The sequence below is a fragment of the Natator depressus genome, chromosome 9 (genome assembly GCF_965152275.1).
Source record: "Natator depressus isolate rNatDep1 chromosome 9, rNatDep2.hap1, whole genome shotgun sequence".
NCBI classification, from domain to species: Eukaryota; Metazoa; Chordata; order Testudines; family Cheloniidae; genus Natator; species Natator depressus.
In genome coordinates this window covers 5,717,418-5,733,764 of record NC_134242.1, presented here as the reverse complement: position 1 = coordinate 5,733,764, position 16,347 = coordinate 5,717,418, and the positions used below count along the sequence as shown (strand labels likewise).

Genomic DNA, 16,347 nt, shown 5'->3' with positions numbered 1-16,347 from the left:
TAAGGAGTTAAGAAGCTCAAGTAACCTGGTTGGCACCTGATCAAAGGAACCAGTAGGGACCAAAGATACTTTCAAATCTGGGGGCGGGGGGAGGAAGAAGAGGCTTTGTGTTGGGGGTTGTTTATTTTTTTCTGTGGGCCGTTCGCTCTTGGGACGAAGAGAGACTGGACATCAATCCATGTTCTCCAAATCTTTCTGAACAAGTCTCTCATATTTCAAACTTGTAAGTAACAGTCAGGCAAGGTGTATTAGTTTACCTTTGTTTTCTCAACTTGTGAATTTTCCCTTTGCTAGAGGAAGGTTTATTCCTGTTTTGTTGTAACTTTGAAACTAAGGCTAGAGGGGGTTCCTCTGTGTTCTTTGAATTTTCTGCTACTCTGTAAGGTTAACTAACAGCCTAAGTTTACAGAGATGATTCTTTTACCTTTTTCTCTTAAAATAAAATCCTTCTTTTTAAGAACCTGACTGATTTTTCCATTGTTCCAAGACCCAGGGGTTTGGGTCTGTAGTCCCTTTGTAACCAAATGGTGAGGATATATGCTCAAGCCTTCCCCAGGAAAGGGAGTGTAGGTGTGGGGGAATAGGACTCCAAGTGGTCCTTTCCCTGATTGATTGTTAAATCACTTGGTGGTGGCAGCAATCCCAAGGCAAGAAAGGGAATCTGTCCTTGGGGAAGTTTTAACCTCAGCTGGTAAGAATAAGCTTAGGGGGTCCTTCATGTGGGTCCCCACATCTGTACCCCAGAGTTCATAGTGGGGAAGGAACACTGACAGTTACATACTAGTGCATAGCCATAGTACTTCATTCATACTCAAATCCTGCACTAGAAGGTATTCAAAACAATTTAGCACTTATACTGCACTTTACAACTTCAAAGTCCTGTACAAATATTAACTAATTAATAGCCCTAAACACAATTCTTTTCTTTCCTCTGAGCAGTATAAAATGGTACAGAAAAGCAATTTAAACTATAGAAAAACATACAGAGCATTTTAACTTCATAGGGAATAAAGCTTTTGGCAAGAACAGCTATTTCTAATTATTTATTTCATTACTGTTATTGCACTTGGGCCTATATGAAATCGATGAACTGACAGATGACCTCACATCAAGTAAAGACAACATTAAATGCGAACAGAGTGAGAAGAGTATTAAAGCAGGATTACCTACAATGTACTACATCCAACACTATTTTCAATTTCTGAAATACTGAGTTTTTAGAAAACACACTGTGTGGAGGCGTTTGTGGCCACAAAATTATACCCTTAAACGAACCAACAAGATGCAAACCCAGGATAAAACTAGATTACAGCGTTCATAACAGACTTTTCATTATGGTCACCATATACATGGTTCAACTTGCAAGGCATATGAAAATAGAATTATAACAAGATGGAGTAAACCAGATTTTTAAAAATGAAAAAGGTATACGGCAAGTAAATTTAAAAAAAAATATATTATACCATATCACAATCAGCCACAGAGTTCTCAAAACAACTGAAATGCAGATGTGCTTCAACAATCTATTATACTTTGGGCCTCTGCTACTAACCTTTTCCCCAGTGCTATACTTTTAATTCTGTCAAAATACAAAAAGCCAAACCCAATACAGATATAAAAATTTTGGCGCTACTCTGTGTATGTCATGTGACTCTCAAAACCATATCTTTGAGTATTATAAATGAGTTATCAAAGCAAATTGATATATTATGTAAACAGGAAGCTATTAAAGGGGGAAAAGCCTTTTGACTTTATAGGAACAGAGCAACTGCCATACTGAATCAAACCAATAGACAATCTAATCCACCTCTAATTCTACAGATTTGAAAATCTGTATGAAAATACAGATTCAAGAATCTGATATTCCAAACCAGAATTGTGTTTCTTAACCCCGATCTAAAAAGAGAGAATAGAAAGATCCTAACATTTTCAACCAGAACTCAAACAGAATTACTTAGTATTCAAATACTGACAAAGTGTAACCAAAATTCTCTGCATCTTATTTCAAACCATTTTTGTACAATGTATAGATGTAGTTTGATAATATGTATGAATGGAGTTAAAAATAAATTGAGAGAGTCTACCTTCAACACAAAAATCTTTGGAAAAATGTTTCACAACAATTGCAAGAACATACCAAAACCAGATGTAAAACAGATGTGGCTTTAATCATTGTATGAAGCTTGTAGTTTAATGCAGTCCTATGATAAATGACATGACGGCACCTTTTACTGAAAATGGAGCTCAGCAAACTCATGTTTAATCAAAAACAGTATCCTTAAGGAGAACAGAAACTTCAGACGGCAGACCCATATGCGCCATTTTGTGTGCGTGGAGGGGTTGGAGGATACAGATCAGTGGTGGCCAACCTGAGCCTGAGAAGGAGCCAGAATTTACCAATGTACATTGCCAAAGAGCCAGAGTAATACATCAGCAGCCCTCCATCAGCTCCACCCCATCCCAGCACCTCCCACCCACTGGCAGCCCCACGGATCAGCACCTCCCCCTCCCTCCCCGCACCTCCTGATTAGCTGTTTCGTGGTGTGCAGGAGACTCGGGGCAGGCTCGGGGAAGGAATGGGAAGGGGTGGAGTGGGGACAGGGCCTGTGGCAGAGCCAGGGGTTGAGCAGCGAGCACCCCCTAGCACATTGGAAAGTTGGTGCCCGTAGCTCCAACCCCAGAGTTGGTGCCTATACAAGGAGCCACATATTAACTTTTAAAGAGCCGCATGTGGCTCTGGAGCCACAGGTTGTCCACCCATTATAGATGTTTCACTCCGTTTACTGACAATAAATATTTTCATTAAAAATGTACTGAATAAGTATTTCTGTGCTCTCTATTGTTATATCATCATCTTTGTATTTCTCAGCGCTGCTTGCTTTCTCCTCGGTTGTTTAGCGAATAATCCTGTGCTCATAACATCAGTTTACCACTAGAGAAATAACTGATATCAATCTCAGGATTAGGATGTCAGTGAAAAAATCAAACAGGAGGCAATAAACTCTAAGGCGGCAAACCCCTGCAGCACAAAATGGTTTTATAATTAGTAGTGATATTAAGGAAAACCAAGATTAACATGGTAAGCATAAGTTGCTCATTCTACATTGAAAGATTTTTCCCACTCTCATTGAAGAACTAGCAAATTTAAGCATCAATATAAGATAATTAAGGTAGTCTAAACCTTCCTTCTTCCCACACCATTTATAATCATAACCATGATAAGGAGTACTTGTGGCACCCTAGAGACTAACCAATTTATTTGAGCATAAGCTTTCGTGAGCTACAGCTCACTTCATCGGATGCATACTGTGGAAAATACAGAAGATGTTTTTATACACATAGACCATGAAAAAATGGGTGTTTATCACTACAAAAGGTTTTCTCTCCCCCCACCCCACTCTCCTGCTGGTAACAGCTAGTAATCCAGATTTGTGCTGGAAATGGCCCACCTTGATTATCATATACATTGTAAGGAGAGTGATCATTTTAGATAAGCTATTACCAGCAGGAGAGTGGGGTGGGGGGAGAGAAAACCTTTTGTAGTGATAAACACCCATTTTTTCATGGTCTGTGTGTATAAAAACATCTTCTGTATTTTCCACAGTATGCATCCGATGAAGTGAGCTGTAGCTCACAAAAGCTTATGCTCAAATAAATTGGTTAGTCTCTAAGGTGCCACAAGTACTCCTTTTCTTTTTGCGAATACAGACTAACACGGCTGTTACTCTGAAACCTGTCATAACCATGATGATTCTCTCATACACAAGTGTCACTGAAAAATGGAACAGGATTTGTACAGCAGCAGAACAGAGCCCTACAATATATTATGCTTGGATACTGTCCAACATATAAATGTCTCAATCTGCCAGCCCACTCGTTTAGCATAGATGGGGTCCAGAATAAATTTTTCACTATGCTCAGCACAAGTTCACCTGCCCCTTGAACAGCCAGAAGAGTAAAAAGAAGAAGCAGATATTGTGTCGCAGATCAGCACATTCAGTTTTGGGCCTTTCATCTGCAGAAATATTTACCCCATAGCTGAGCTTGCAACAATTACAATAGAAAGCAACTAACTGGTACTCAAATTATTGTGCTCAGTTACTCACACATTACATGAATTGGCAATCTAAATATAAAGACCTAAGACTTGACTAGAAGAAATTCAATAGTCCTGGTAAATAATAATAATGGATTAAGCAGGGTTAAGTTTCCACTTGTCCCATCACCACCCAAAAATTAATTATCTGGTTTTAAAAAAAATCTACCAAATTTCTTTATAATCATGCAATTTGTTTCACCTTTTAATATGTTGACTGTTGAGAATTTGAAAGAGCAACACACACAGCACTGAGGCAATGGTTATCAAAGCTCAGTTTAGATGGACAGGTCATGTTATCAGAACAGGTGATGACAGGCTCCCGAAATATGTCCTCTATGGAGAACTGAAACTCTGAAAGTGCACGAAAGGTGGTCAACATAAATGCTTTAAATACAGCAATAAGCAGACTCTCAACTTGTGCAGCACAAATATTGATAACTTTGAAGACACAGTCAAGGATGGATCTGAATGAAGAGCAACTATCAATAAAGGTTGTAGGCAATTTGAGAAAGACTGATGCAAAAAACTGACTGTAAAAAGGCCAAGCATCATTCAGAGTCTTCAAGGGAAGTCCACGCATTCCTGTGTGACATCTGTTCATGACCTTGCTCCTGGCAGATCAGACTATACAGCCACAAGAGAATATACGAGATGCCGTGACATCATGATCAGGTACAACAACCATACTAAATGAAAAGCAAACTATTTACAAAAATAAAAATCTGAATATTTTCTTGCCAATAACATAAGGATCCATTTCTGAGGTATAAGCCAGTGTTATTTTGCATAATTTCTGATGGCTTTAACGAGTTCTCACTCCAAGAAAATAAAGGTACTCACCAGCTACCGTGGTTTGAGTTTATTACTTTTGCAGATTCCCACTTTAAAGTCAAGTGCACAGCTCCCACAAGTGAGGATTACTGAGGCAACTCTCAAAGCAACAGTATTACTTCTGAATATAAACAAAAAGATCACCTTTCCCCAGACAATAGGGTTTTACTACATAGGAAAATCATTCACAGATTATAACAGCATGATAAGGTAAAAATATTATATTTACTTAATTTCCCTCCCTCCCTACCACATACTGAAACAGACAAGGCAAAGTCCAGGATTTCTGGAATTGTGTGAGGTAAGAAAAGAACTGCTATAATGTGTTCTTTTACAGTATTTAAAAAAAAATCAGAAGTGTCAGATGTCATTAACCTCTAGTTTTCATGAAAGACCAACTTCACTCTAATAACACGCCAATGAACCAGTAATATTTATCTTTACAGAACTAGAGGTAAATTAAATTGTCTTTAACTAGGACATTTTATGTTCAGACACCAAAAATCAAAGAGATGATATGAAACATCTGCCAGTAATTCCTATGAATCTAAAACACTGCAGGTTTTCTTACAGCCCTCTGGAGTACTGATTTGGCAATCCTTGTGCCTCGATTTATTGGAAATATATTTTGCATTTACGGGTTGGGAAGCCATGTGTTTTCCAAAATACTCAGCAGGAAGTAATTTTGGTGAAATCTCCCCCCCCACCTGCATAAGTGTATTCAAATGTGGGTTATAGACTTGATAAAATTGGGGGGTGGACAGAAAATTGGAGGCCAGAGGGGCAGGGGCAGACAAATCAGATGAACAGCCAGGAGAGGAGAACTAGTCTGTATGGGTGGAGGGGGAGAGACACAACACTGGAAGGATGGCAGACTGGGACTCTGCAGGGAGACTAAGATTGACTGGGCAAGGAAACTGGGACTGGTATGAGAAGCCTAAGGACTGGGACTGGATAAGCTAGGGGAACGGAACTGTGACAAGGAAGCAGGAGTGGGGAAAAGACAGGACTGGAACAAGGACAGAATGCAGGGGATGGAGCAGAAGACAGGCAGAAAGGTCTGTGCAACCTTAATGCAGCCCCCCTTTGTGCATGGGCATTATGATAGAGTCTTAATTACATGGTCACATACTATTTTCCCCCCACAGGACCCTTGTCTCATTCAGTACACAGGATGAATGGTGTTCAATTAATGAGCAGCTATTCAATACTGTATTTTCTCTTCATTGTTCAATATGGAAATCTGCTCTGGGGATGAATCAGGGTTATGCAGTGAAGTAGGCTGCTGTCTGTAACACACCTGGCTCATTTGTCGCAGAAGTTGGAAGGTGTGCAGTGAATACGGCTGGGGATTACAGGTAGAGAAAGGATGGTCTCATGGTCAAAGCAGTTGAATGTTGCCCTGAGAAACTGGATTCTACCCCTGCCTCTGCCACAGAATTTCTATGTGATGCTTGGTAAGTCACTTAAACCAACCTTTTCACAGGTATTCACCAGCTATGTGCTGCCCATTTTCGGGGTGCCTCACTTGATATCCGAGGGTCATATCTGCAGAAGTGCTGAGCACTCAGAGCTGGGCTTTGACATATTAAGTGCTATTTAATTCTACATATTCTGAAAAATGAGGTCCTAGGCATCTCAGATTGGGCACTCAAAATCAGTAAACACATTTGACCTTAATCTTTCTGTGCCTCAGCTCCCCAGCTGTAAAATGTGAATAATACCCTCAGCATCTCACAGCTGTGGAATAAATTAATGTTTATGAAGCACTCACTATAGTGATGAGTGCCACAGAAAAGCTGACAAGGAAACGAATAATTCTGTTTTCAGCGCAGGGTTTGAATAGCATGCAGTAAATAAAGTCTACAGCCACACACTGAACATGAGGTGAAGACAAAATATTGAATAGCTGCTTGTTAATTAAGGACGGTCTTCCCATACACTGAATAAGACAGGAATCTTGTGCAAAAAACAGTATGAGATCATGTAATTAAAGACCATATCATAACGCATATGCACAAGGGATATGAATTAAAGGTTGCACAGGCAACCTTAATTCTGGCATTTCCTTAAGTCTGAATGCTTGACTTTATAATCTCAACAACCCGATATCTTTTCTGCAAAAACTAAGAGGAGCTCATTTCCCATAAAACTATTTCTCTTCTGAGCAGGCAAGTTTTGAGAGCATTACATGGTCAATGCTTTTATCCTATGTGAGATGAGGAGTAAATGCTTTAAATTACATAACAGTAACACTGCTGATTGGTGAAGGATCATAATTCTCTCTCCTTAAAGACACCCCCAGCCTCTGAAGGTAAAAGGGAAGATGATGGCATGAAGGGAAAAAAAGTTGTTTCAGAGTGGAAGCAGGGTGCTCTTTCCCCACTTCCACAAGGATATATTAAAAAAAACACACTTGTCGACACTATGCAAAGCTATTTTATAAAAAAGAACACTGTATGATACCACTAAATGGCTTCTCTAAATACCTATAATTTAGAGATCTAAAGAAATATTTAACTCAATTTTTAGCCCACATAACCAAACTGTAAACCCCTAAGACTCATTTATAGCATGAATGTCAATAATGAACACCAATGGTTCAAGGAGAAAGTATACTGCACAGCCCATAATCTTCAAGTAAATACATAGCTACAAATTCAGGTGGTTTGGCTGATATCATAAAGCATGAAATTCCAGCATGATTAATTATTAAAGAGAAGAACCCCTGAATAGAGTTACACCCTGTAAACTATCACATCACATTCTGTTATTTTTAGCACATTCAATATAATTTGTAAGTTTGCCACACACCTCTAATTCTTTACTGCTGTTTCTGTTATTGAAGAAACCAATTATGTCAGCTTCAGTCGAGAGCTAAACCATCAGTTTAAAATTACTTGCTTAAAATAATTTATTTTGCTAAATGGGAGCACATGGGAGCCAAGTCTGTCATCAGTAGAATGCCACTGAATTCAACTCAGTTCAGAGAAAAGCTTTTCCATTTAAAGTCTCATTGGCCCAAAACCTAGAGCATACAAACTGTAAAACAATGTGCTGATCAAGAAACTTACAAGAGATTAACTGTAAATGGTTACAAAATAATGTAAATATTCAACGCGTAACTAACATAAATTTGCTGCCTTCAAGCATAAGTTCAATCAAAGAGGAAAGGGTGTTGGAAATAGAATGAGGGGAACATCAAGGGTGACCAGATTGCAAGTGTGAAAAATCAGGACGGGTTGGGGAGGGGTAATAGGTGCCTATATAAGACAAAGTCCCTAATTTCGAGACAGTCCTAATAATATTGGGATGTCTGATCACCATAAGAACATCCACACAATTTTTTCTTATCCTCTTGATATCCCACTCAACATGCCTGCAGGACTAAAGCATTCTCATACCAGTTTTACTACCCCCAACCTTTTTCCCCCCCCCAACATGGTTGTCCCATTACTTCCAGTAACGTATCTATAGCATGCCTGTAGATAGCAAGTACTTGATCATGAAAAACCAGCTTTGATATATAGTGGTACGAAATCTTAAAGGACAGCCTAGAATCAAATATAACTGGGAAATGGAGAGGAGTTTATTAGAAGACTAGATTTTTTTAAAAGGTCAGTTTAACAATATACAGAAGTGAGATTATTATTATTTATTATTGTATTGCAATAGTGCCTAGGAGGCCCAGGCAGAGACCAGGACCCCATTGTGCTAGCCGCTGTACAAACACACACAAAAGATTGCCTCTGCCTCAAAGAGTTTAGACCAGTAACGCAAAGCTCAACTCTCTAGTAAACAGTAATATGATCAGGGTTCATTAAATAAATGTGCCAGTGTACATTCAAACCTCACATTTCACTTTTCTCTTCACATACCACTTAGTGTAAAAAAGGAGAAATTAAGAGAACTAAGCCGACGTTACTGAAACATTATCCTGGGTTATTTCTGTTAGCCAAGACCAAGGATCCAGCAGTCATGTCTGGAGTTCAGACATTATCCAGGGCACCAGAAATTGGAAGCATCACAGAAAGCAAAGACTGGGGAGCAAGCGCTTTGCACAATTAGAGACCCTGCTGATAGCAACTGGAGATCAGATCCCAATGTGACCATATTGAAGTAGCTAGAGTCTTGTCCAAAGGCTATGCAGCCATTGTTGCTAAACTGCTAGGTTTGGGTGAAGAAGTAGGCTTCTTCCTCATCTCTTCTCTCCCCCAACCACTCTTAGAACCTCTGAACAAAGCAGTGTTCAGGTTTTGCTGGGGATGGGTGGATGCGTTTGGTCCCAAGAGTCTGAACTACTTTCATCAAATGGATTGCTAATTAGGGAGCCTAATGAAGACAATTCAAATTGTCAATATTGTAAACAATTTCATTTTAGCAGAAACATCTAGATATTTGGATTTTAAAGAGTTATATGGTATAAGGCCAGAACGGACCATCAAATCATCTAGTCTGACCTCCTGCACACCAGAGTTCACTAAAACCCACCCTGTTACCCCTAGGTTGAGCCCAATAACCGGGATTCAGGGTGGATAAACAACAATGTTTGTTACTGGGAAAAAATTTAAAAGAAAACAGAATTTGTTCAGTTTTTTAAATTTTGTTATTGAAATAAGAAATTTTTCTTTTTAAAAATAAACATATTTAAAATGAAATCTGAATTTAATACAAAATATGTTAAGGCCTAAACCTATACTATATCAGCTTAAAACGTAAACACAACAAAATAAATATGCTGAATGCTTGAGCCTCTATCAAAAACTATGAGGTAAAGGCTGCTTTTCTATATAAAGAAAGAAGGGGGGGGGGGGAAATCTAACATTTAAGTTCAATATTCATAAATACGGCACAATAGCTCATGTAGGACTTGTTTAGTTTAATAAAAATTAATTGTGTGATGTTTTGTGTGTTTAATTAAATTCCAGTTACCATCCTAATGCAGTTTAACACAAAACATTAGCAAAAAGTTCAGTATCTAGTAAATAAGCACTATATCATTCACCATTTTCTAACACACTAAAAAACATACAATTAATAAGTCTGAAAATATTAAGCTATATAATAGCTTAAATAAATGTATATAGTTACAGTGAACTCTCCAAGGTAACAAAAAGATAACACCAAATCTAGTGTAAAGAATCTATTTAATACAGTGGTCCCCAAACTTTTTATCTTGCGCCCCCACTTATGGAGCTGGGAGTGGGGCCATGGCTCCAGGAAGGGGGGGACGCGGACCAGGATAAGGGGGCTGAGGCTGGGGCCACAGCTGGGAGCGGACCCTCAGCCACGGGGCTGAGGCCTGCAGCCGCAGCCGGGACCCCGGGCTGGCAGGGAGCAGATCCCCCAGCGCACAGCCAGCAGCAGGGGCTAGAAGCGAAACTGTGTAGTACTCCCTCTCCGCACCCTGTGGGGGCTGGTCCTGGCCCCAGCCACAACCCCTAGAACTTTACTCCACACCCCCGGGGGGGGGGGGGGGAGCATCCGACAGATTGAAGACCTCTGATTTAGTAGTAATTGTTTTAATGGTCACATCAACCAATGAGAATCCACCTTTCTTCAGAAAATAAAGGAAGTACAAACAGAAACACTGATTTAAATTGTTTATTTAAATTGAGGTTTTCCACATTGTGATTTAGAATCACTGATTCAGATTGCTTTGATTTAAGTCAATCCATTCTGCCTGAATTAGGCTCAAGTATTACAGCCATCAGGAAACTAAACTATCATTTGCCAAAAGTAGAGAACAGGAGAGACTACGGTGCACCAATGCCCATGCCTGTGCAATGTCAGGGAACGGATTTGGTGAGCTATACCCTCATAAGCCTAGCATTGTGAACACAGTTTGAGTAGAGATCCAGCACTTCTTCCTCCCAATCTGAGCTCATCTGAACTGAACAGTATTATGAAATGAATATTCATGATATAATAACCCAAAGGAGTTTTATTTAAAACAATTATTTAATTTTAGTAGGGTTATGACACTGGTTTTGTGGCTTTAAGAATAAATATTTTTGCCAACATTTCTTAACTACATGAGCCATACTGAGTTTCTCAAGACACGTTATATTTCATTAGATAATCTCAACTAAAATGTCAGCAACTGATAAAACTACTGTGAAGACACCCTATAGAACAGCTGTAGAACGAAGCCAATTACATTAATCCGCCTCAGTGTATGTAACCTTATAATGTATAGAAGTGTGTTTTGCTAACATTTTAGTCCTGTTTCTTATATTACCAAAATATTTTCCCTGACTCTGTTAATGATATACCGTTTTAAAAGGTGGCCCTGACGCTGGACAGATGTTACTGGATATCTGGTCAACTCTTTGCAAGTGAAATTGCAAAGACACACTGGGACAGAGATTGCAATCACATGGGCTAAATTATGTTTTGAAAACGGCATGCAAAATTATGGTGCTTTACAAATTAGTAACATAATACACTCAATGACATTTCTTATTACTTGTGTCATTACACATGTAGTTTGGGCATGACCTGCAATTACTTCTAAGGTAAGACAAAACTTCTTGAACAATCACTGAAAGACAATATGTTATTGTGTTTACACAGTATATTAAGAATCTCAGAGTGTAAAAATTTTCAGTGTTTATTCTTTATAAGTAAATAGGAACATCTGCTTTCAATTTACTCCCCACAAACCTATCAAACTACCGGTAAGGGACCCATGTTTATTCTGTGGTAGCACAACATCTCTTTTGGAAAAGTTATTAAAATGTTACAAAACAAACAAACAATATGGTAGGGTAGCAGTCTCAAAATATCTTTACCTTAAGTATTGGTTTAATACATAAAACAGTGAGAGAAAATTTAACCAAAGTAGTATTGTGCCATCACATCCATTATTTATTTGTGGTTTACTTTTGGATGTTAGGAAATAAAATGTTAACTGCCTGAGTATAGCTGATCTTGGAACTGCTTGAAAGCAGGTACAGTAATGAAATTTATTAACTTCTGTTTCCAAGGTGTTTTTTAGCTCAAGACTTGGTGTGAATCATGACTGCATTTACTACACTAACATAAAACCACTATGACATTCACCCAACCCATGTACAGAATTGGGAAATATAATAAATTCATAGTTTTATACGAACTGCATCTACTGTTCTGATTAACATTGCTTGAGAAACAACAGGGTTTTAAAAAGTGAATTAGGGAGTCAAGGTTTCATAGAACCTTGCTTTTCACAAAGTATAGCAGTAGCAAAATACATTTGTTTTAGGACTTCTTCCCATTTACAGTATAAAAATACCAATTTCAAGACTTACACTGACTATCCAAGTAAATTTGATCTTATAGCTGTAATCTCTACATCCTAAGACTCCCCCTACTGACCCGACTTCTTTTTTAGGTTCACTTGTCATATCAGATCTTGCAGTCAAGGCCACTGAACCCATGAAGATTAGGCCTGGTATATACACAGTTTTTGTATGGTATAACTATGTCAGTTAGGGGTCCGGTTTTTTAAAACCAAATATAGTTATACTAGTACGACCCCCTAGCGTGGATGCAGTCATAGCGATATGGTGCTTTATACTGGTATAGATTATTCCTCTTCCTATATGGTAATAAGTTATACCAGTATAACTGCATCCACACGAGGCAGGTTTACTGTTTTTATCTCTTTCAGTATAGTGAAACTCAAACTTTTGTGTAGACAAGCCCATACACATGTACTTATCTTTATACAATGTGAGTAGTCTAGTCTTATTGATTTTAATGGAACTACTAACAGCACTTCAAGTTAAGTACATGTGTAAGTTTTTTCAGGATTGGGGGCCTTAGCTGTACATCTTCAAGATACAAAACAGTCTTTTTTAGGTACATGGTGCTCCCAGCAAACTATGAGTACTATATATGAGTAGACTCCACATGACTGTACATAGAATTAAGTACGACTTTCCACCCAAAAGAAATTGATGTGAGACAGAAAAGACAGAAATTGAAATAAATTTATACTGCATGCACAATTGATATTCAGATGTTAGGAACAGCTGTATGATATTTTTCTCCCATATTCAAGCCTCATCCAAAACAAAGAATCATCATAAAATATGTTCCACCAAAAATGGAAGAAGACACCTGTAGTGGCCTTCCCAAAATAGATTTAAGCACAGTTTTTCACTCAGGAAAAAGGAAAATACACAGCTTTCCATTCACTATTTAGAAAGTTTCATTGCTCATTGTTATGACGATGCATGAAGTGTATGGTGTGCGTTGCTATTTATTAGCATTTATGGTTCTTGAACAATTACAATGCAAATATTAATCACAATAGATGGGAACACTTGTGGAAACAAGAATTCCCATAATTGTTTTTAAAAGTACAATAAATGAACAGCATTTTAAACAATAAAAAGGACAACCCCTTAACAGATTTTTCAACCTTATTCATTAGTCACATTTATACATACATACTAGACAACTGAGCATTCATTCTCTGATTATATTTACATACTCTTCCGTACAAGATTGTTTTATTCATACCATAATAAGGAACATTTTATCTGTTCATTGAGGTATGTTAATTAAACAAACAAGCCAGATTTTTCCTGAACAGTATGGCTTTTTTATTACTATCTGTAATTATCCTTAATTATTTTTTCCCAAATACGATATGGCATACAGACTATAAAGTTAAACCATGTAAAGAACCACTTGGAAAGATTTAAATAAACTAACACCCTGTCAACACAGCCAATACACTTGTGAATGTACTTGATAGATTTGGAAGTTATTTAAAATAAAACACAGTACAGTTTATTTTTAGCTAACATCCTTGGAACCAAGGCACCACAAACTAATTTTACAGAGAAACGAGGAAGAGATTAGCTCAAATATCAACAATGAACAAAAATGAATACATAAAAGAAACTGAAGTTGAAGGCTAATAGCATGGCTGAAGCCTTCCAAGATTAGCTGAGATATTGTTTATACTACCAGACAGTAAAATAAATGTAGGGAAAATTCCCCCTGTACAATGCTTTAATAAAACACAAGTTCTACATTCCAGGTAATAACTTCATAAGCATTCCTTACATAATATTCCTTGATATCCCTTTCCCATCCAATATTTTCATTATTTTATCCAAAAAAGACATGTAAAAGACAAACATTTTTGTCTGAAAAGGTTTTGCCTCTGGCTACAAGTAACATCTAAGATTATTGGTTTCAGAGTAACAGCCATGTTAGTCTGTATTCGCAAAAGGAAAAGGAGTACTTGTGGCACCTTAGAGACTAACCAATTTATTTGAGCATAAGCTTTCGTGAGCTACAGCTCACTTCATCCGATGAAGTGAGCTGTAGCTCACGAAAGCTCATGCTCAAATAAATTGGTTAGTCTCTAAGGTGCCACAAGTACTCCTTTTCCATCTAAGATTATTGTAACTGAAAGAGAACAGAGCAAAAAGGATTTTTACAGGTGCTTCACTTAACACATTTGACAGTGTAGTCAGTTTCACTTGTCAGTGTGAAGCTTTCCCACAGCCAGAGAAAAAAAGTTGTTTTTTTTCTTTTTAAAGCAACGTGAGATTATAAAACCACAATACTCAGCAGTGGGGCTCGGAGGACCTGTTGCTACTTTAGTTCAGACACGATTTCCTTAATCGGCATGTTATATAATTTTAACATTAGCTTTAATAAAAAAAAAAATTAAGTCTAGCCAATTAAAAAGGGACATCAATGCCTTGACACATAAAAGCAAGCCGAACAGCCCTGGCGAGCCTGACAGCTCATCGGGCTGGCAAGATACTCGTGACTCCTCCAAGCCAACTCGCCCCCATCCTGCCTCTCGAGGGCGTAGAGTCAGGCCGGGGGGGCGGGAGAGCGGCGCAAGGGCTGGAGTAGGCAAGGCAGCTCATCTACTCCGAAGCGACTCCGGAGCGGGCCGCGCCCCTGCTCCAGAGCCCAGCCCAGCCCGCGCCCCGGGCTCCCCGCACTGACCCGGCGGCTGGGCGAGCAGCCCTGGCTCGCGGGCCCCGCCCGGGCGGCGCTGGGGGCAGGGCGGGGCGGGGGTGTGGCGCGCGGAAGATGGCAGTTACGGTCCCTCACCCAGCGGCGCCCCGGCCCCGGCCCCGCGCCCCGCGCTCACCGGCCTGCGTGGTGTCACTCAGGTCGTGGTTGGCGGCGCTGCCCCGCGGATAGTCCCGCAGCTTCCTGCCGCTCAGGCTCAGCGACCCGCTCACCGCCGCCTCCTCCAGGGCCCGGTCCAGGGCCCGGCTCCACGAACCCGGCCCACAGGGACCCGCGGGAGCCCCACACGCAGCCGGGCTCCCGCCCGGCATCACCCCCGAGCTGCTCTCCACCGATACCAGCACTACGGCCGCCATTTCCCCCAGCCGCCGCCACCACAGCCACAGAGCTCCGCTCCGCTGGGCAGTGCGCAGGCGCAGAGCCCTGGGCAGTGGAAACGAGCGCGCATGCGCGCAGGGCGAGGGCTGAATCCACTACACCGGGACTGACAGCATGAAGAGAGCATGCGCGGCTGCATCAAGCTTCTGTGCTGGCCGGCGGATCGGTCAGGCGCTCTCTCGGCCCGGCTAGGCTCCTAGGGCTCTGCTCCCCCCCCGCGAGTGGCTGAGGATCCCGTCCTTCCTCCTCCCTGAGAGACACCCTAGGGACCCTCTGTCTGCCCCCTCAGCCATGGAACCTGGGGGGCTGAGCAGCCAGGGTGCAGCTGTCTGAGCAGGCCTGGTCCACTGCACTCTTCTGTCTCAAGGTGGAGGCCTCCCTGAGACCGGTGCTGCAGAGGGCCCTAAGCAGATAGGCCCTGCAGTTAACCATTCAGTGAGACACAGAAGAGGACACTTCACCCCTCTCCCAGCTATGAGGCCACGGTGGCTGCATACAGCATAGCTAAGCAAAAGTAACCAAAGCAGAGAGATTTAAAGCTTTTCTTTCAAACAAACTGAGGTGCCAACAGGCACTCCTGACCCCCAGTGTTGGGGTCCTAGACATAAAACCTATCGTGCTTATGCCTTAAGCCAGGAGCGGTGCTGTCGGTGCAGTTCTCTAGTCATAAAAACACTCAGACATACTCACCCATTTTGATTCAGGGCTGGTCTACACTTCACATTTAGATTAACCTAGCTACATTGCTGAGACATGAAAAGAATTACTCCAGTAACCTAGCTGCTGCCCTTTGCAGAAGGGGTTACCTACATAAATGGAAAGGGTTGTTCCATCAATCTAGAAAGCCTTTTCACGAGGGTGCTATACTAGCATAGCTGCAGCTGTAATGTCCATAGCATAGAGATGTCCTGAGAGTACATTGATTTAACAATGAGGTTTCATATAGATTTAGGCCACAGAAAGTATTTCTGAGTCGTGGGCTAGATTCTCAAGTATAAACAGGTACAGCTCCACTGGAACGAGCAGAGCTCTGCTAGTTTACA

At 40.4% G+C, this 16,347-nt stretch overlaps 1 protein-coding gene across 6 annotated transcripts in view; it reads right to left on the bottom strand.

Annotated features, from left to right (window-relative positions):
- The window catches only part of LRCH3 (leucine rich repeats and calponin homology domain containing 3), a 101,710-nt gene extending 86,353 nt beyond the window's left edge, over positions 1-15,357 (bottom strand). Inside the window, exon 1 of one of the 6 annotated variants that reach the window (XM_074963389.1) lies at positions 15,045-15,357. In XM_074963389.1, the coding sequence (XP_074819490.1) occupies positions 15,045-15,282 (238 nt within the window). In that variant the 5' untranslated portion in view covers positions 15,283-15,357. The remainder of the gene's footprint in view (positions 1-15,044) is intronic. The other 5 variants (XM_074963391.1, XM_074963386.1, XM_074963387.1 and 2 more) reach the window with 5 other exon arrangements.
- Positions 15,358-16,347: the final 990 nt, after the last annotated feature.